At 35.8% G+C, this 21,928-nt stretch overlaps 1 protein-coding gene across 1 annotated transcript in view; it reads right to left on the bottom strand.

Moving 5' to 3' along the window:
- Nucleotides 1-21,928, bottom strand: part of LOC109341453 (DExH-box ATP-dependent RNA helicase DExH7, chloroplastic) — a 35,892-nt gene that overhangs the window by 11,729 nt on the left and 2,235 nt on the right. Inside the window, exons 5-25 of the mRNA XM_019579367.1 lie at nt 21,465-21,880; nt 20,746-20,964; nt 17,901-18,012; nt 17,612-17,803; nt 16,955-17,034; nt 15,678-15,800; nt 15,395-15,552; nt 15,316-15,319; nt 11,407-11,524; nt 11,118-11,309; nt 10,461-10,540; nt 9,184-9,306; nt 8,972-9,058; nt 6,050-6,150; nt 5,531-5,588; nt 3,043-3,108; nt 2,208-2,290; nt 1,915-2,098; nt 1,428-1,574; nt 1,245-1,346; nt 997-1,149 (exon numbers count right to left, since the gene is read on the bottom strand). Of these exons, the coding sequence (XP_019434912.1) occupies nt 997-1,149; nt 1,245-1,346; nt 1,428-1,574; nt 1,915-2,098; nt 2,208-2,290; nt 3,043-3,108; nt 5,531-5,588; nt 6,050-6,150; nt 8,972-9,058; nt 9,184-9,306; nt 10,461-10,540; nt 11,118-11,309; nt 11,407-11,524; nt 15,316-15,319; nt 15,395-15,552; nt 15,678-15,800; nt 16,955-17,034; nt 17,612-17,803; nt 17,901-18,012; nt 20,746-20,964; nt 21,465-21,880 (2,798 nt within the window). The remainder of the gene's footprint in view (nt 1-996; nt 1,150-1,244; nt 1,347-1,427; nt 1,575-1,914; nt 2,099-2,207; nt 2,291-3,042; nt 3,109-5,530; nt 5,589-6,049; nt 6,151-8,971; nt 9,059-9,183; nt 9,307-10,460; nt 10,541-11,117; nt 11,310-11,406; nt 11,525-15,315; nt 15,320-15,394; nt 15,553-15,677; nt 15,801-16,954; nt 17,035-17,611; nt 17,804-17,900; nt 18,013-20,745; nt 20,965-21,464; nt 21,881-21,928) is intronic.

Genomic DNA, 21,928 nt, shown 5'->3' with positions numbered 1-21,928 from the left:
ATAGATAACTTTATTCAATCTGCAGATTAAAGACCTATCAGGTCTTCGAAAATCATCAGATTGCAGCATGTATATATCCCAGTCTAGAACACCATTGAGGAATGCATTATTAACATCAATCTGCTGCACATCCCACTAATGACTAAGAGCCAAAGTAAAAACAATTCTGACAATGACTGGTTTCAAAACAGGAGAGAAGATCTCATTGTCATCATAACTAGGTTTCCAGTGAAATCCCTTGGCTACAAGTCTAGCCTTATATTTATTAATCGAGCCATATGCATTTACCTTCACTTAGAACATCCATTTACAGCAATACAGCCTATAGTGATTCTGTTAGGGGGGCAGAAGAGGAATTAGAGTCCATGTGTTGTTATTAAGGAGAGCTTGATCCTAAGCTTCCATTGCTTTCAATCAGGAATTTGAAAAGCCAACCTGGCTGAACTGGGTACATGAGGATGAGAAGATTGTCTTGTACAGGAAAGAGCAGTGAACTGAGATGAAGTAGTGTGAGAAAAAATAGGTGAGGAAAGAACAGTCAGTGGTGTACTCACTGTAGCAGAAGAAGAATCAGAGGAGTGAGATTGAGTAAGAGTCTTATAGGGAAAGTGGAACTCATTAAACAAGACATCTTTGGATATAGAAATTATACCACTAGAAGATATGCACTTTAACCCTTATAACTAAAAGAGTAAAAGTACATGGAAAACAAGCACACCCAAACACTTTGAGAAATTTGTAATCAAGGGTAGTGTGGTACAGCTTGGTGTATGGTATAGCACCCTGGATAGACTGACTAGGTATAGGATCTGAATTGAACATTTTTGCATGCATAGTGAAGTTCAAAACGACCATAGCATATAAGGACAAAAAGTATAGTTTAAGTGAAATTCTTATACACTGAAATGGCAACTGCTACTATGAAACACATAATTACTGAATTAGATTAGTGATTTATAGTGCCAAAATAAGAATAAAGTTGTGGATCAAACTCACCTTACGTATATTTCCTGGAGGTCGTAAAAACACCCTTTTCTGTTCACTTGATGGGACTGATGAATGTAAAGGAATAACCCATTCAGAAGATGGCCCGCCAAATTGGTACGAAGCAGCCAACTTATCATGTAAAAGGTTTATTTCAGACACTCCCTGGCAATTCAAATTATAATGCAAAAATAAATAAAAAATCATACTAAGAAAATAAGGTATACATGGCAGCTCAAAGGAAACCCAAATAGTCTTACAGGTAAGAACACAAGGATGGCACCCTCACCGCAAGTATCATCTATAAAACAAATTAGATCTTCAAGAAGATCATAATCAATGACATCTTCATTCAATCTTTTCTGAATAAAAAATATTTTGAGTGATAAAATAATATTCACAATTTAAGGTAGCACGATATTCACGTGTCAAAAGGGACATACCAGATTTTTCTGGGCTTGTTCACTGTATGATTGATAATAACTTGTAACAAAATGTGGATTGATGTTTTCTTCAGAAAGCATGAATTCATCACCCCAAGCAGACAAGGCAAGACTCTTCTTACCCCGGCTATTTGTCACAGTACCTCTCTGCAAATTCTAAATTGCAATATTTTATTAAACATGTGACCTTTGGATCACATGGCAACCACTCTAACCATAGTAAAGGGTAACGATTTAAGTCCAAATTCAACTCTTTGATGTAAAAATCACCATTCAAAACTTTACGCAAATACCATTAATTTCATAAATGGGTCATATAGTGGTAAAATAGTAATTTTTCAATCCTTCCTAGCATTATATAGACAAAGGCTAGAAGGGATGGTTCACAAGTAAATCAGATAAATTATGCTCCAATTCACTAAAGGCAACAAGAATAGTTAATTAAAGAGCTCGAATAACAGGTTAGTTACAGTATGCAATAGATTACCTGTTCTTTGGGAAATGTGTCATTTGATAAAGAAGCTGGAGAATCTGAAGCAAGTCGATAATTTATCTTATCATATATATCCTCAAGAAAGTGAGTTGTCACTGGATGAGTTCTGCCTTCTGCTGTAACTACAGGACAATGACCAAAGTATCTTGAAAATAAAGTTGAATCAACAGTTGCAGACCTGAACATCATAAAGCTATATAAGACAGAAAGGAAGTGAAGCTCAAAAGAAATCAATACAACACAGAGTGCACAAATATTTGACTAAGAAGTAAACAGAACATACATACATTACAATGACCTTCAGTTTTGTGCAACTTTCAAAGGACTGCTTTTCAATAAGATTCTTCAAAACTATTAGAAGAAAATCCCCCTGCAAAAGATTCAAACATAAATATGAGATTAACATTTCTTTTTCTAAGAGAAGAAATTACTAGTGAAGAGCACGCAAATGGAGGATCAACAATCCTCCTAACCCAGGTTGTCAAAATTGAGAGTCAACCTTGAAACAGAAAAGGGTGTAGGATTGGTAGATCGTAACACAAATTGTAAGAGCCAACTAAAAGGCAAAATTATATTTAAACACATACAAACATATATGTATGTGTGCACAGAAAATATAAAATAACATAGATAAGAAAAATAACCTCTAAATCGCAACAAACATTATGAATACTATCAAATCATAAGTCATATAATATATTCCTAGCAAATCCTAAGTCACATACATATTACATAACATGGTTTTGTCATAAGCACAACATATTAAATTTAGGAGTGGGCCTAGTCCATGTCTTGGATGGAGAGAGTAAGCTTGGTCTTCTTCATTAATGGGCTAAGTGAAGAACAATGTAAGTGGGTTAATCTCACATCTTGGCCCAAAACCTTAAGGCATTAGATCTGCGTGTCATTCCACGTATATGTTGTTCAACTTGCCTCATTCTATCGAATGTGAGACTTCTTTACTTAATAACACAGCAATTCTAACTCAATTTTGACTACCATGGATATCTTACATAGAACTCTATACATCTAATCAAAGCCATGGCATAAATAATGACAAGTACAATTCCGAATTCGATTAAAACTTATGGCTTGTAAAGTATCTTAATTGATTCAACTGACCAATAGAGACCGCTCATGAACTTCATCAACTATGATATGAGTGATGCCAGTCAAGCTTTGGTTGCCCTACAATTTGAACAAGGTAAAAAATAACTTAAATTCAGCAAACAAAATAAAATATAGCTTAAAAACATCTTTTTAATAAAAAGAAGCAATTGATGAAGATCGGGAGAAAGAAGTACAGAGTGAAAGAATAAGGAATAATGTTATCCAAATCAAGTGTGCCAAGAACCTCCTAAAAAATGCAAGAGTCCATCTCTAACCAAATATACCATACTTTAGCATAATAATCATTTAAATAAAACACTTATACATATGTAGGAAAATGCTACCAGACGCACCAGCATGAACAAGAGGTTAATAAGTATAATGTGGTGAAGTGCCAAAAATATTGAGGGGCTCACTGTCCCAGGATATCCTTTGCAGAAACAATGATGAAAAAGAGTAAACCGTTGATTTCTAATGCATTTAGAATACTCTTAGCAACTTGGAGCTCTTACAAACTCAATATTTCTATTTCAATCAATTTTCTAAGCTGGGGCTAAATTAACGCAAAAAGGAAGGAAAAATATTTAAGAAACCTGCAATGCAAGTGTCACCACGTGCACCACTCACAAGGAAAATCATTTAAGAAACCTGCAATGCCAGTGTCACCACATGCAATGCTCACAGCCAAGAGACACGGTAGAAAAATTCAATACCAATTGTTAAGAACTCTCATACCAAGGTCTTATAAACCCCATACCTCCAATGTGGGATTCAAGTACAGTACCTTGGAATCAGACCCTAACACATTCTAACAAAGAAACACTGCTATAAAGCCAAAGGACAGAGTACCAAATGGATGCAAATCCACAGGGCAGATCCAAAACCCTCCAAAGATCTCAAACAAACTATTAGAAAGGATTCACCACCGAGCAACGCAAAAAAAATTAAATAAATAAACGAGGCTTGGATTCCATATCTGAACCACATATTACACACATGTTAGAAGACAAAGTAACTAGAGGTGTGCTTCCGGTGCATGTCAATAGTGTCAATCCAGTTAATAACAACAGCCTACACAAAAGCTTTGACCTTTGAGGAAGCTTCAAACTTCTATACGGACGTATCCAAAAGAAATTTATCTATATTATGAGAATGGGACAAGAACTGAAAACATTTACAGGTGAACACCTTCGGGGGACCAAGAGTCCAAGTCCTTACATGAGGAACAGAAGAAAGATGAAAAGAATAACTTAAAAAAAGAAGAGATTCTGACTCATTACCTTTCCACCATGTAATTTTCTAAAAAAAAATGAAGATTTCAACAGAAGTTATCCAGAGAACAAAATTGACAAACAGGACATCATGCAAAGAAGATAGTTGAAAAACCTTACAAAACTCTCAAGGAAGAGTACCAACCCAAGTATCTTTCCAAAATTTAAGAGAGCAATCACCCAACTACAACGAAAACAGTGAATTGAAAGAAGGTATTTCAAAGGAGTGGCATTGGTGACTCTATTCACACAATTGCTATCCCGCCCATTCATATACAGTATACACAAACCATACTCATATGAACATTAGGAGAACCACCCCAGAAAAGCTTGCTATTATAGTTGACGAGCCCAAGGTCATATAAATCCCACACTAGGATCCCATATTATGGAATAATTTAGCAAGCACGCCAAGAAGGTCAAGTTTGACAATATCAACTTTGATAAACGTCCAAAGCAAAACCATCAAGATCTGAGAACTGTGAGGAAATTACTCAGCGGTCAGCGCTATAAGGATCTCTATACCTCAGAATTTACTGAGAGCATTTCTTAGGAAATGGGCTGTTAGAGGAGTTTACTAAATTTCACAGTAATGGAAAATTTGGGGTCAATATCAACTCTGTTTATATCTATTTGATTCCTACTAAAGATGTATTTGTTTAACAATTGCAGGTCCTACTCCTATTACCAATATGTATATAATCATGTTAAAAAACCCTGTCTAAATGAGGTGTTGAGGGATAGCATTTCGAAAAGTCAGAACACTTTTATTTTAGGTACACCGGTTTTGGACCCAATTTAGGTGGCAAAATAGAGTGGAAGATAAAATGAGGATTGTCATATGTCCAACTTTCATTGTTAAATTGGATTTTGATAAAGCTTAAGTTCATCGGCGATATTTGGGTAATTTCATGCTTCTAAAAGCAGCCAAAATTGAAATATAGCATACAGATAAAAACATTATATTTATTATTCCATAAGATTACCGTAAAATAACCCATGCTCTCCTGGATGGCAATTGAAATGAAAAGGACATACTTAAATATAGAGTAGAGTAGGGTGTAAAAAAGACATTGAAAGCAACTAAATATTTCATAACTAGAATCATTAGCATTGGGTAAAAATTCAAAACAACCAAAAAAGAAAGCTCAGACTTGTAATATTGATCATGTACATCAAGTTCAACAAAAGAACATAGACCAGTAATACCATTCAACAGAATAACCTACCATCAATTTTCTCAGCAGGATGCCAGTTGTACAAAACAGAAGCCTTGTTTTCTCATTCCTAACATGAAAACGGGCAGTTAATAACTCAACACTTCCAATTACAAAGCATAGTAAAAAGAGAAAACACCAACATATATGGAACGGGAAAAATGAAGCACAATACAATTACAACACCCTTAAGAAAGGACTGAGTTACCAGATGCAAACATATTTTTGAACATCCTGAATACATGTCATTGTGTATCAAACATAAATATATGTGAAAACCCCAAAGTTCAAAATCCACATCTGAAGATTGATATTCCTTGATATTATGCCTATGTTCAGTGTAATCAGAATAGAAAACATGTGACGTAAATGTATGTATAGTTTAAGAAATCCTTAAAATTGAGGCATGTGGTCTTGTAACATGTCAATATAAATCAACAAAGGTTTCACATATGAATTAAGTAAATGTGAGAAACTGGACAATTTGTGGTCTTGTAGGTCAACAAAATGTTAAATAGACAAAATGAACACCTGGCACTATCAAGACGAACTTGATAACCAATCACGGAACCATCTGAACCTGGTGAAGGTTCACACCGCTCATCTGCTACTCTTTCAGCCACAGAAATAGCCTAAAACACGAGGCACAAAACATAAACCAAAGATTTTAAATAAAATAGATAAATAAAAAAGTGGTAGAAAAATTATAAAGTTAATATAATGAAAGAAAGGAAACTGTAATCAAGTCCAGTATATGATCCGGGAGAGATAGTTATTACATGTGAGCAAATTACTGAAATTACAAGCATGATGCAGGAAAATACAGAAATTAGCAATAAAAATATATGCTAAATATGGTAAAACTGCAGATCAAATATGGGTAACCTTCGTGCTGAAAATGTAACATGGATTTTAATCTGTGATGGTGTCTTTATTTACAGAATCATTTCTTCAAGATGTGTATCTTCCCTTTAAGCCGGACTTTAAGAAAGCTTATGATCCTGTAAGTTAGGGCTTTTTTAGATGAAGTCATGGATGTGAGGTGCAAAATTGAATTTCAGGGTGCTTATAATCCTGCACCTTTTGTAGCCATAGTGAATAGTGAACCAAAACCTCGGTTTAAGATTCTGAGGAACCAAGGCAAGGAGATCATCTATTTCCTTTTGCTGTTGTGGTTGATGTGCATAACTTTTAGTGTCTAGAACTATTAATAATGATTGGTTAAGGGGTTAATAATTGGTCCACAATGGATTTCAGTTCATTGTCTCAATGTTCCTCTTGGAAAATTTGGCATTATTTTGTCTATTTTGAAATTATGAGATCATTTCTAGTCTTAAGATTAACTTGTTAAAACCAGTTTGGCAGCTAAGAATGTAGATAGCTAGTTATTGAGTGTTTTTGCTGCTATAGTGGGCTGCCAAATTCTTCAGTGTCCTATCATTTATCGTGGCATTCCTGTGGAAGGTAATCATAGGGCTTTGTCCTCTTTGGACATAATGGTTTGAAACATTTCTAAACAATTAGAGTGTTGAAATGGAGCTTTTTCTTTTTGGGGGCTCAATCAGTCTTATCCGACTTTCTTTGGCTAGTATCCTTTCACATATTTCTCCCCTTCTCGTACAGCTAGTGGTGGGTCTGGCTCAAAAAATACAGTTATGGGGGATTTCCTTTGGTCGGGTGGGATATTTTAGGAGAGACTACCTGGTTAGTTGGGAGATTTGTTATAAACCAAAGGAATGGGTTAAACATTGGTAATTTGGTCATTTCCTACAGAATCGTCTTCTTTATGGCATCAAGTCATTTGAAGTATGGTACGTATTAAAATGTGAGGAAGATAAAGGAGGTACTCATGCTAGTCCTTGGACATTTATTTCAAGGAGGTTATTTTGTTTTATCTATCTTTTGTTTGTCCTATAAGTTGGGTGATGACTCTTGTATTAAATTTTATGAATATAGTTGGGTTGGAAATTACCTTTCTAAGACCCCCTCAAGATTTTTTTACTAATCATTGCATATGCAAATGTTTGTCAATTCCCTTTTCATAAACTTGTATGATAGACAAGTTAACTAGGTAGACTGACGCAGAATGGGCTAATGATTTATTATTAGCTTTAAGGATTTTAATTTTAAAGCTAAGTTTTTAATTTGGGATTACTTTGTTATTTAGGGATTTCATTTTGTCTTGAAATATATTTTTCCATCTTAGAATTGGATAATTTTTTTGTTTATCCTTATTGGGCTCATACATTTTTTTTAAATTAATGCCTACTGATTTTCCCAATATAAATAGCATCTGAAACTTGTGTCAGAGGGGCACTCAGCCCTAGAGAAGATTTTATGTTTATTAAGGGTGTCAATAGAATTGCCCTAATTTGCATTACTAGCATCAAAGAGGCTCTGAGAAGAGCAAGGGAAGATAGAAAGAGGGGCAAGGTTTAGCTGAAGCCAAAAAATTAGAGCTCTCACCAAAGTTTTTTATATGATTAAAACCTAAAGGTGCCTTTCCACGGTCCAAATTATGGGCTGCATGCCTGCATATGGGGTACACATCTGCTGTCTCACACTTTGTACCATTCGATGTCCCATGGGCATGTGATTGGTCAGAAAACATATATTTAAGTTAAAATTTAATTATTAAATATTTTTCAGACTAATCATAAGCTCATGGTACATGAAATGGTACAAAGTGTGGGACAGCTAATGTGTTCCCCTGCATATGTATCCTAAATTTCTAAGGAAGAAAGTGCCTTTGAAGGTCAAGAAGCCCAAAGAGAAAGGCTTTGATTTGAAAACTTTTAGAACCCAAATTTAGAGCTCCCAGCCTACATTGTTATTCTTAACAGGATTAACAATAACCACATGCTCCAGAATAGCAGACCTCTTACCGCTTTATCTCCTTATATATAGATAGGGACATCCATCATTTTCCCCTTACTAACTTAAAAGGTTTGGGCTCTCACAAAGAAGCAAAGATTATATGGCAAAGCTTTGATTTTTTTTATGCTTTGGTGTATGTGATGGGAAAGAACAATAGATTGTTTAATGCCTCTTTTCGACCCGAGACTTTGTTTGGGATAGAGTTACTCTATTGGCATCCTTTTGGTGCTCAGCCAATGGGTTAGAAAAGGTGTTTCTTTGTTAGACATCCAAAGGAATTGACACGCTTTGTGGCATGGTTCTATTATTTAGATTTAAGCTTTTTCTCTTTGTTATGTTTGTGAAGATAGCTTATCATCTCTTGTTATCTAATAAAATTTCATTTTTATCAAAAATAAAAAAATGACACCGAAAAGTTTGTCCTACCATACTGGCAGGCAAGGAACAAAAACAGTGATAAGCAAACAGCTGGCTTATTCAAAATGCACAATAGAAAGGATTAAACTAAAATATAGTTGAAACATGTAATAAATATTTAAATCGAACAAATATGCAATCAAAAGATTTTGTACCCACCGCTATTCGCCTTGGTTGTGTGCATACAATATTACAGTGTCCACCACATCCTGATTCAATCATGTCATCCAATATAAATTGTGGAACCTACATTATATGCCAGTAAGAAGAGGAGCTGAAGACACTCGACAAGAAGAATGCAAATGACAATAACAGAAAGTTTATAAAATACAGGACACAAGACCCATTACAAACTATAGCTACATTGTCACCTGAGTTGTCTTTCCAGAGCCCGTTTCCCCACAAACAACAAGAGCATCATATTCCTTCAGCAATTGCAATATATTACCCTTCAGTGCAGCAATAGGAAGTCTAGCTCTAATTTTCAACATATCCTGAAGCAGAAAATGTATGTTGAAGTCAGTATTTATAAAGATCTTTGTTTTTCCCAATAAAGAACAGTTAGTCAATAGCACCGAAAATTTTGGGAAATTCTTCAATGATAGTGATGTACTCAAATTACACCCCAAGTATTGAAGATATAACACATTTTTTAATAACACAACTATTGAGATGAAAAGAATGAATTTCAAAGATCCTAATTGCTTAAACTTCCGCCTAATAGCTTAATCTTTGGGAGTTTTGGTGGGTGAACATTGCACCAAAGCCTCTATAATGAAGTTTTAACAAGTTCAATATTGCCACTCCCATTCTTTATGATAAGTTCAATTTCATTACAAGGAAAACTCACCTATGCATTCCGCACTTCAAACCCAAAGTGATTTCGTGTGGGTATGTTAGAGATACAAACTTATTAGAGACAAAAAATTGTGTGCCTCCACCTAACAGTTTAGTTTGTCATTGATAAAACCACTCTTGGCCATCCAACAGCAGCTTAAGCATTTATGACCAAGTAATCAGGAGTTCCTATGGCAAAGGGGTTCAATAGTCGCCATCTCATTCTTTATATTTAAGTTAGATTTCAGCATGAGGTAATGTAGATACAACCATTGCATATAAAGATTAGATTTATATATCTAGCCAATACAAAAATAAAAAATGAAATATAAAACAATTCCACCCTAATAAATAATTATTTGCAATTAAGGGGTTGTTTGTGAGTTGGTTTTTGGAGAGCATGAGAGAAATTCAAGGCTCGAGAATTCTCTCCCAACTGTATTTCATGGTTTCCAAGTCTTCCCCTACCCTGCAAAAACCAAATTACAAACAGACCCTAAAAGACTCATTGTAAAGACAAAGTTTTCTGTTTATAACAATAATAATTATGAAATTATATAATATGGGATTAAATATGTTTAATCCCCATACATAATGGTCCTTTTATATGTCATCTTCGTAGAATTCCATGTCAAGACTTAATTGGTTTTAGCTAATGGCAGGGATGAACATCAAAATAAACTAAGTTACAGGGGCTAAAACCAATTTTTTCAGGGGCGGAAAAGAAAATGACCCTACTAAATATAGAGTGCAAATCTAGTTCAAAAATTGAAAATGAATCATAATAGATATCAGAAAAGTGTATGTGAACCTGGTATCTTTGTGTTCTCATTTTATTATTTTGTACTTGCCTCAAACAAGTACTCTCCATTTCCTTGCTATAGGTTTCTCCTGCATAATGAAATTCTAATCCATGAAAACCAGACATAGCAGACAATAAGTGAATTTATTACCCATCAACAGAACACTTAAGTAGCACTCCCTGAACTATGACCCTTCACATCTGGGAAGTGAGTACTGTAGCCGATTCGTACAGCAGTCATATACAACTTAAATACCATATTAAAATTCATGGGGGAATAGGATAAAGTAGCAACTAGAAACTGTTCTTCATATTGTAATCATTTTCCTTTGTAATATTCTTTAACACAGACAAATATTCATAGACGTGACTTCCTTTGTATATAGAGTTAAATAACAGAGCCCACACAATTTACCACCAAATTAACATTATTGAGAAAAATAGGGAAAAATATCCACCAAATTTATGGGTATGCAATTTAAAATATCCACAAATATTTCTCAAGAAACAATAGAAAAGAGTGAAAAGCAATTACAAATCAGTGAAGACAAAGTAATTGAAGATAAGCATTGAATGTAAGTAGAGAGATTTCAATTTTCACCCTAGACAGAAAAATATTTCTTGCATAAGAACAGGCTGATTCGAGAAAAATGTGGATAAACTTACTCGAAGGAAATGGCTGATGATTGGCAAGGGTTGAATGTTTCTTTTCAGAGTGTCCACCAAAGTTATGTGGAAGCCTATAATCTGAAAATTCAACAGATGCGGTCACACCAGAACCATCACCGTTTAGTAATGAATCCACAAAACCAGACCTATGATCTTCCTCACTGTCATCTAACTTGGTTAATGATTCCCCTGCAAGTTTCGAAATGTCATATCTTCAGAACAAAATTGCATAGATAAAGGGCAAAAGGATTTAGATCAATGACAAAAAGCTATTTATAAAGGTGACCTTCCATCCACTTTTTAACAAGCAAAGCATAAGGCTCTGAAATTGGGAAATGAACTGGAATATCAGGAAACAGTTGGAACAAAGCATATGCTGCCACTCTATTCTGTGCATCCTGCAATCAAGTAACAACTGCAAAAATTGCATGGACTGGGAACAAGAATTTGTTTGCATATCATTTAATCACAATTGACAAAACTAACCTGCATGAAATGTACCCACATTAAAAAATGGGAATAAATTAAGAACTAGGTGATCCTTCAGAAGATTTTACATAGATATGTAATGATCAACTCTACTAATTACTTTTCTGTGCTAAACATGAAGAACTACACTTACGGCACATATGCAAGCAAGAATTTCGAAAGAAAGTTGTGTTGCTGAGAAATGAAAAGGCTACCTAGCTCCTCACAAAGTTATTGGAGGGGAAATCCCTTTTGAATACACAGAAACAGATAGTGAAGATAGAGACACCTGCAGATCTTTGAGGGTCTGCTCATCCCTGCCTAAAGGAACCCAAAACCTTCATTTAATTTCAAGATGACCTCTAATGCCTATCGCTTCCTTTTATCTTTGCTACTCATCTTTTCCTTCTTACTCCCTCCTTGCCACTTAGGCAAGGTTGTTACAAGTCCAAGCCTTGTTGTTGCCATGAATGGTTTAACAGTGGGTATGGCCATGGGATATTGCAATGTGCAGAGTGCAGACAGAAGTCTTATTTTCTTGCAGAGACATTAAAAGAGCTAAGCAAGCAAAATTCATAAAGATCTGACTACCCAGGAATTGTCATAACAAATGACGCGCTATAAACTCCCTATGTAGGACAACACTAGAGAATAAAACCATATCACATATTACCAAGAGAACCATGAGTGCAATATGTAGGACAACACTAGAGAATAAAACCATATTAAGACCTATCCCAGAAGACCAATCAAAGCTCAAAAATGACTGATCCGTCAATTATTATGAAGCTCCAAACATTACTGAAAACAAAATTCTGAACTAAGGTAATATTGAATTTTTAGGGCTGGTGAATTTGGGATGAACAGAATTAAAATATCATGTGCACCCTTTGCTGAAACTTGGAATATATATCATTTTGCACAACTTCTCTGGTTGTTCAGCACCAATAAATTGTTGGAAACCAGTAACCACCTCTCGCTAGTCCCATTCCCCTCAATCCAGCAGTTACGCTACAAAGTCTGGCTTAGAGATACTGCTTCCGTATACAAATTGGATTGTGAACCAAGTCATATGGCAGTTTTCTCATTCTTTTAGACCATTCTTCAGTTAGGCACAGAAATTGCTCTTATTTAGCGAAATTTTCATCCATTCTTCCACAGACATGATTGCACATTTCATCTAGAATAACATTCTACTATTCTGGCTCCTCTACCAACTGATTTAGGCCCACTCCTTCTGGCCTTCCTTCTTCCTCCTCTCCCTTCATGCAACTTCCTGCTCCTTCCTCCTGGTGCTGATAAAGGTGTCAAAACAGGGTGGGTCATTTTGGGTGGGGCTACTTCAGGTCTACTATGCTTCAGATTAGCCTTTTGCAAGCCAGCCCAAACCATGTATATATTTATAGGGGCGGCCCAGTGCACGAGGCTTCCACTTAGTGGTATTAGAGTATGGTTAGATGTCTAGGTTAATATTCTGTTGTACAGGGTGCTTATAATCCTGCACCTTTTGTAGCCATAGTGAATAGTGAACCAAAACCTCGGTTTAAGATTCTGAGGAACCAAGGCAAGGAGATCATCTATTTCCTTTTGCTGTTGTGGTTGATGTGCATAACTTTTAGTGTCTAGAACTATTAATAATGATTGGTTAAGGGGTTAATAATTGGTCCACAATGGATTTCAGTTCATTGTCTCAATGTTCCTCTTGGAAAATTTGGCATTATTTTGTCTATTTTGAAATTATGAGATCATTTCTAGTCTTAAGATTAACTTGTTAAAACCAGTTTGGCAGCTAAGAATGTAGATAGCTAGTTATTGAGTGTTTTTGCTGCTATAGTGGGCTGCCAAATTCTTCAGTGTCCTATCATTTATCGTGGCATTCCTGTGGAAGGTAATCATAGGGCTTTGTCCTCTTTGGACATAATGGTTTGAAACATTTCTAAACAATTAGAGTGTTGAAATGGAGCTTTTTCTTTTTGGGGGCTCAATCAGTCTTATCCGACTTTCTTTGGCTAGTATCCTTTCACATATTTCTCCCCTTCTCGTACAGCTAGTGGTGGGTCTGGCTCAAAAAATACAGTTATGGGGGATTTCCTTTGGTCGGGTGGGATATTTTAGGAGAGACTACCTGGTTAGTTGGGAGATTTGTTATAAACCAAAGGAATGGGTTAAACATTGGTAATTTGGTCATTTCCTACAGAATCGTCTTCTTTATGGCATCAAGTCATTTGAAGTATGGTACGTATTAAAATGTGAGGAAGATAAAGGAGGTACTCATGCTAGTCCTTGGACATTTATTTCAAGGAGGTTATTTTGTTTTATCTATCTTTTGTTTGTCCTATAAGTTGGGTGATGACTCTTGTATTAAATTTTATGAATATAGTTGGGTTGGAAATTACCTTTCTAAGACCCCCTCAAGATTTTTTTACTAATCATTGCATATGCAAATGTTTGTCAATTCCCTTTTCATAAACTTGTATGATAGACAAGTTAACTAGGTAGACTGACGCAGAATGGGCTAATGATTTATTATTAGCTTTAAGGATTTTAATTTTAAAGCTAAGTTTTTAATTTGGGATTACTTTGTTATTTAGGGATTTCATTTTGTCTTGAAATATATTTTTCCATCTTAGAATTGGATAATTTTTTTGTTTATCCTTATTGGGCTCATACATTTTTTTTAAATTAATGCCTACTGATTTTCCCAATATAAATAGCATCTGAAACTTGTGTCAGAGGGGCACTCAGCCCTAGAGAAGATTTTATGTTTATTAAGGGTGTCAATAGAATTGCCCTAATTTGCATTACTAGCATCAAAGAGGCTCTGAGAAGAGCAAGGGAAGATAGAAAGAGGGGCAAGGTTTAGCTGAAGCCAAAAAATTAGAGCTCTCACCAAAGTTTTTTATATGATTAAAACCTAAAGGTGCCTTTCCACGGTCCAAATTATGGGCTGCATGCCTGCATATGGGGTACACATCTGCTGTCTCACACTTTGTACCATTCGATGTCCCATGGGCATGTGATTGGTCAGAAAACATATATTTAAGTTAAAATTTAATTATTAAATATTTTTCAGACTAATCATAAGCTCATGGTACATGAAATGGTACAAAGTGTGGGACAGCTAATGTGTTCCCCTGCATATGTATCCTAAATTTCTAAGGAAGAAAGTGCCTTTGAAGGTCAAGAAGCCCAAAGAGAAAGGCTTTGATTTGAAAACTTTTAGAACCCAAATTTAGAGCTCCCAGCCTACATTGTTATTCTTAACAGGATTAACAATAACCACATGCTCCAGAATAGCAGACCTCTTACCGCTTTATCTCCTTATATATAGATAGGGACATCCATCATTTTCCCCTTACTAACTTAAAAGGTTTGGGCTCTCACAAAGAAGCAAAGATTATATGGCAAAGCTTTGATTTTTTTTATGCTTTGGTGTATGTGATGGGAAAGAACAATAGATTGTTTAATGCCTCTTTTCGACCCGAGACTTTGTTTGGGATAGAGTTACTCTATTGGCATCCTTTTGGTGCTCAGCCAATGGGTTAGAAAAGGTGTTTCTTTGTTAGACATCCAAAGGAATTGACACGCTTTGTGGCATGGTTCTATTATTTAGATTTAAGCTTTTTCTCTTTGTTATGTTTGTGAAGATAGCTTATCATCTCTTGTTATCTAATAAAATTTCATTTTTATCAAAAATAAAAAAATGACACCGAAAAGTTTGTCCTACCATACTGGCAGGCAAGGAACAAAAACAGTGATAAGCAAACAGCTGGCTTATTCAAAATGCACAATAGAAAGGATTAAACTAAAATATAGTTGAAACATGTAATAAATATTTAAATCGAACAAATATGCAATCAAAAGATTTTGTACCCACCGCTATTCGCCTTGGTTGTGTGCATACAATATTACAGTGTCCACCACATCCTGATTCAATCATGTCATCCAATATAAATTGTGGAACCTACATTATATGCCAGTAAGAAGAGGAGCTGAAGACACTCGACAAGAAGAATGCAAATGACAATAACAGAAAGTTTATAAAATACAGGACACAAGACCCATTACAAACTATAGCTACATTGTCACCTGAGTTGTCTTTCCAGAGCCCGTTTCCCCACAAACAACAAGAGCATCATATTCCTTCAGCAATTGCAATATATTACCCTTCAGTGCAGCAATAGGAAGTCTAGCTCTAATTTTCAACATATCCTGAAGCAGAAAATGTATGTTGAAGTCAGTATTTATAAAGATCTTTGTTTTTCCCAATAAAGAACAGTTAGTCAATAGCACCGAAAATTTTGGGAAATTCTTCAATGATAGTGATGTACTCAAATTACACCCCAAGTATTGAAGATATAACACATTTTTTAATAACACAACTATTGAGATGAAAAGAATGAATTTCAAAGATCCTAATTGCTTAAACTTCCGCCTAATAGCTTAATCTTTGGGAGTTTTGGTGGGTGAACATTGCACCAAAGCCTCTATAATGAAGTTTTAACAAGTTCAATATTGCCACTCCCATTCTTTATGATAAGTTCAATTTCATTACAAGGAAAACTCACCTATGCATTCCGCACTTCAAACCCAAAGTGATTTCGTGTGGGTATGTTAGAGATACAAACTTATTAGAGACAAAAAATTGTGTGCCTCCACCTAACAGTTTAGTTTGTCATTGATAAAACCACTCTTGGCCATCCAACAGCAGCTTAAGCATTTATGACCAAGTAATCAGGAGTTCCTATGGCAAAGGGGTTCAATAGTCGCCATCTCATTCTTTATATTTAAGTTAGATTTCAGCATGAGGTAATGTAGATACAACCATTGCATATAAAGATTAGATTTATATATCTAGCCAATACAAAAATAAAAAATGAAATATAAAACAATTCCACCCTAATAAATAATTATTTGCAATTAAGGGGTTGTTTGTGAGTTGGTTTTTGGAGAGCATGAGAGAAATTCAAGGCTCGAGAATTCTCTCCCAACTGTATTTCATGGTTTCCAAGTCTTCCCCTACCCTGCAAAAACCAAATTACAAACAGACCCTAAAAGACTCATTGTAAAGACAAAGTTTTCTGTTTATAACAATAATAATTATGAAATTATATAATATGGGATTAAATATGTTTAATCCCCATACATAATGGTCCTTTTATATGTCATCTTCGTAGAATTCCATGTCAAGACTTAATTGGTTTTAGCTAATGGCAGGGATGAACATCAAAATAAACTAAGTTACAGGGGCTAAAACCAATTTTTTCAGGGGCGGAAAAGAAAATGACCCTACTAAATATAGAGTGCAAATCTAGTTCAAAAATTGAAAATGAATCATAATAGATATCAGAAAAGTGTATGTGAACCTGGTATCTTTGTGTTCTCATTTTATTATTTTGTACTTGCCTCAAACAAGTACTCTCCATTTCCTTGCTATAGGTTTCTCCTGCATAATGAAATTCTAATCCATGAAAACCAGACATAGCAGACAATAAGTGAATTTATTACCCATCAACAGAACACTTAAGTAGCACTCCCTGAACTATGACCCTTCACATCTGGGAAGTGAGTACTGTAGCCGATTCGTACAGCAGTCATATACAACTTAAATACCATATTAAAATTCATGGGGGAATAGGATAAAGTAGCAACTAGAAACTGTTCTTCATATTGTAATCATTTTCCTTTGTAATATTCTTTAACACAGACAAATATTCATAGACGTGACTTCCTTTGTATATAGAGTTAAATAACAGAGCCCACACAATTTACCACCAAATTAACATTATTGAGAAAAATAGGGAAAAATATCCACCAAATTTATGGGTATGCAATTTAAAATATCCACAAATATTTCTCAAGAAACAATAGAAAAGAGTGAAAAGCAATTACAAATCAGTGAAGACAAAGTAATTGAAGATAAGCATTGAATGTAAGTAGAGAGATTTCAATTTTCACCCTAGACAGAAAAATATTTCTTGCATAAGAACAGGCTGATTCGAGAAAAATGTGGATAAACTTACTCGAAGGAAATGGCTGATGATTGGCAAGGGTTGAATGTTTCTTTTCAGAGTGTCCACCAAAGTTATGTGGAAGCCTATAATCTGAAAATTCAACAGATGCGGTCACACCAGAACCATCACCGTTTAGTAATGAATCCACAAAACCAGACCTATGATCTTCCTCACTGTCATCTAACTTGGTTAATGATTCCCCTGCAAGTTTCGAAATGTCATATCTTCAGAACAAAATTGCATAGATAAAGGGCAAAAGGATTTAGATCAATGACAAAAAGCTATTTATAAAGGTGACCTTCCATCCACTTTTTAACAAGCAAAGCATAAGGCTCTGAAATTGGGAAATGAACTGGAATATCAGGAAACAGTTGGAACAAAGCATATGCTGCCACTCTATTCTGTGCATCCTGCAATCAAGTAACAACTGCAAAAATTGCATGGACTGGGAACAAGAATTTGTTTGCATATCATTTAATCACAATTGACAAAACTAACCTGCATGAAATGTACCCACATTAAAAAATGGGAATAAATTAAGAACTAGGTGATCCTTCAGAAGATTTTACATAGATATGTAATGATCAACTCTACTAATTACTTTTCTGTGCTAAACATGAAGAACTACACTTACGGCACATATGCAAGCAAGAATTTCGAAAGAAAGTTGTGTTGCTGAGAAATGAAAAGGCTACCTAGCTCCTCACAAAGTTATTGGAGGGGAAATCCCTTTTGAATACACAGAAACAGATAGTGAAGATAGAGACACCTGCAGATCTTTGAGGGTCTGCTCATCCCTGCCTAAAGGAACCCAAAACCTTCATTTAATTTCAAGATGACCTCTAATGCCTATCGCTTCCTTTTATCTTTGCTACTCATCTTTTCCTTCTTACTCCCTCCTTGCCACTTAGGCAAGGTTGTTACAAGTCCAAGCCTTGTTGTTGCCATGAATGGTTTAACAGTGGGTATGGCCATGGGATATTGCAATGTGCAGAGTGCAGACAGAAGTCTTATTTTCTTGCAGAGACATTAAAAGAGCTAAGCAAGCAAAATTCATAAAGATCTGACTACCCAGGAATTGTCATAACAAATGACGCGCTATAAACTCCCTATGTAGGACAACACTAGAGAATAAAACCATATTAAGACCTATCCCAGAAGACCAATCAAAGCTCAAAAATGACTGATCCGTCAATTATTATGAAGCTCCAAACATTACTGAAAACAAAATTCTGAACTAAGGTAATATTGAATTTTTAGGGCTGGTGAATTTGGGATGAACAGAATTAAAATATCATGTGCACCCTTTGCTGAAACTTGGAATATATATCATTTTGCACAACTTCTCTGGTTGTTCAGCACCAATAAATTGTTGGAAACCAGTAACCACCTCTCGCTAGTCCCATTCCCCTCAATCCAGCAGTTACGCTACAAAGTCTGGCTTAGAGATACTGCTTCCGTATACAAATTGGATTGTGAACCAAGTCATATGGCAGTTTTCTCATTCTTTTAGACCATTCTTCAGTTAGGCACAGAAATTGCTCTTATTTAGCGAAATTTTCATCCATTCTTCCACAGACATGATTGCACATTTCATCTAGAATAACATTCTACTATTCTGGCTCCTCTACCAACTGATTTAGGCCCACTCCTTCTGGCCTTCCTTCTTCCTCCTCTCCCTTCATGCAACTTCCTGCTCCTTCCTCCTGGTGCTGATAAAGGTGTCAAAACAGGGTGGGTCATTTTGGGTGGGGCTACTTCAGGTCTACTATGCTTCAGATTAGCCTTTTGCAAGCCAGCCCAAACCATGTATATATTTATAGGGGCGGCCCAGTGCACGAGGCTTCCACTTAGTGGTATTAGAGTATGGTTAGATGTCTAGGTTAATATTCTGTTGTACTTAATTAAAGGTGAGGTTAAGACTGTGCTGTGCTCACTGTGCTGAGCTGTCAAGTCTTCTAATATAAATACCTCACATTTCCCTTTGTAACTGATTCAGTTTTTGATTAATAACAAATTCAATTTCTCTCTTACTTTCTCTCTCTCTCTCCTTCTCTCTGGTTTGATCTTTCTTACATGGTATCATAACTTCAACCGTTCTTGGAACCTCTCCTTCTTCTCCAACATCGTCACCTTCACCTTCTCCGTCTTCGCTGCAAACCGTGGTGTCACCGCTGGTTCTTCCTACACCGGCGACGAAGCTTACGGAACAAAACTTCTTAGTGTGGCGTCATTTCATGATCACAACACTCACTTCGAACCGAACCAACAGATTCGTCCTTGGCACATAAATACCTCACCGATTCATCAACGATGATGAATGTCTAATCAATAAGGTAAATTATGCTTACCTACGCTGGGAGGAGCAAGATCAAGTGATCTTCTCCTGGATTCTACATAACTTTTGTAGCTCGCAAACAAATGCAAGGAGTCGTCAACTTCGCTCTCAGTTACACTCCATCACTCAAGGTTCTCTGTCGATTTATGAGTATTTTTGCAAAATCAAGAACTTAGTTGATGCACTTGTATTCACTGGAGCATCCATTTCAACCTTAGAACATATTGATTATGTTCTTGATGGCCTAAATGAGGAATTTCAACCAGTAGTAACTTCCATTGAAACAAAAGATGATCCACCAACACTACATAGTTGGAGTCATTTCTTCTAACTTTTGAAGCAAGAATGGAGAAGAACAAGTCAAAAGTGCTTGTTGATGCTCTTTCAGCAAATATTGTTGTTGCTCCAATGGGAAGATTGTTTCAAGATTTGAACCCATAACCTCATGATCACTAAGCCACAACCTTACCGTTACGCAAAGTTCACCCTCTTAATAAAGCCTATAGTGAAATGTTGGAAATTAACATGTCCCAATTAGTGGGTTGAGAATATCTAAGGGTATATAAACTTGAGTACCACTAGTCTAAATTGCTATGGTATTTTGGACAAATAAGCACCTCAAGTAAAAGCCCAAAATATAAATTCACTAGCTCACACTCCCATCCAACATTTGAATGAGTCTACTCCTAAACTCTAATACAAATTGTACATCATTATATAATGTATGTACATATACACACACATGTTTGTGAGGGGGAATACTTCAGCAGTAGCATGGAGATGAGAAGCGTAAGGGATGACTCACCTCAGCAGATTCAAATGTTTCATTCTGATCTGGAAGATTAAGTGTGACCAGTCCCCCAGCTTTTCGGTTCTTGCCCCTCCCACTAGCTTTACGCAGTATGCTTACACTGTAGGAGAAACTCTTCCCCCTGTCAAGAATTTTATGGTATTTTGGAGCTTCCCACCCTGATTTCTGGCATAGTTGATGAAGTACAGCCTTTGGAATCTTTTGAGGGTCCCCCTATCATTGTTTAAAGTATAACATGTAGGAAATACCTTCAGGTCATTGTAAGAAAAGAGATACAGAAAAACACAAATGCATGGTCCATTCACTTCTCAGAAACAAAAGATAGGCTCAAATGTTTTAAAATTCAACAAGAGGTTATGGTGGCCTTTCATTACAACAACAACCAGGCCTTAGTCTCAATAGGTGAGATCGACTACATGGATCGAACAACATCATAATGTTGTATCATAAATTATGTCCATATTGACAAAGCATTGATCTCTAAATTGAGAAACATGTAAAAAGAAAGATAGGACAATAGCAAGAAGGTAAAAAAACATGCAAATCCATGATACATCCCTAAAAATATTTCTTCCTTGATATTGTTATTTTTCAACAAGCCATACAATATCATCATATCTACCCATGAAGCCCTCCTTCCACCGATGCAACTAATGTGTTTCTTCCAACTCTAATGTAGCAAGACAATAATGAAATGAAGTCTGCAAACTTACCTTCTTCCAAATGCCTTCTAGCTTATCCAGATTCTTCTCATATAGTCTCTTGGTTTTTTCTTGCATTTGTACTTGCAAAATATCAGGAGGTAATGTTTCATTAGATGGCACACCCTCCAAGAAGAAATCACCAAGCTCTATATCTACAGCCTCTCCTTCAGCAGAATCTTTTTCAACATCTAAAACTGGCAGGTTGGACTTAGCAAAATTATCCTCGATGCTATGGTGCTCTATATCACTTCTATCAATTGTTGTTCCATCAGAAGGCAAAACATTAGCTAAATAGCCTTCTGCATCGCATGGAGATTCTTCTTTAGAGCAATCAAAGGGCTCATGACTAGTAGATGCTCCTTCGGATGCAGAGCTGGAACCTATTTCATGCCCATGTTGTAATGCCAAATGGGCATCTGATAATCCTGCTCAGTGTATTGTATGACCAGATGAGACGAATTGAAGGTCAGAAA

The sequence above is a fragment of the Lupinus angustifolius genome, unplaced genomic scaffold, assembly GCF_001865875.1.
Source record: "Lupinus angustifolius cultivar Tanjil unplaced genomic scaffold, LupAngTanjil_v1.0 Scaffold_466, whole genome shotgun sequence".
Lineage (NCBI taxonomy): Eukaryota > Viridiplantae > Streptophyta > Magnoliopsida > Fabales > Fabaceae > Lupinus > Lupinus angustifolius.
Note: the sequence above shows the minus strand (reverse complement) of the source record. Positions and strands in the feature narration are given on the sequence as shown.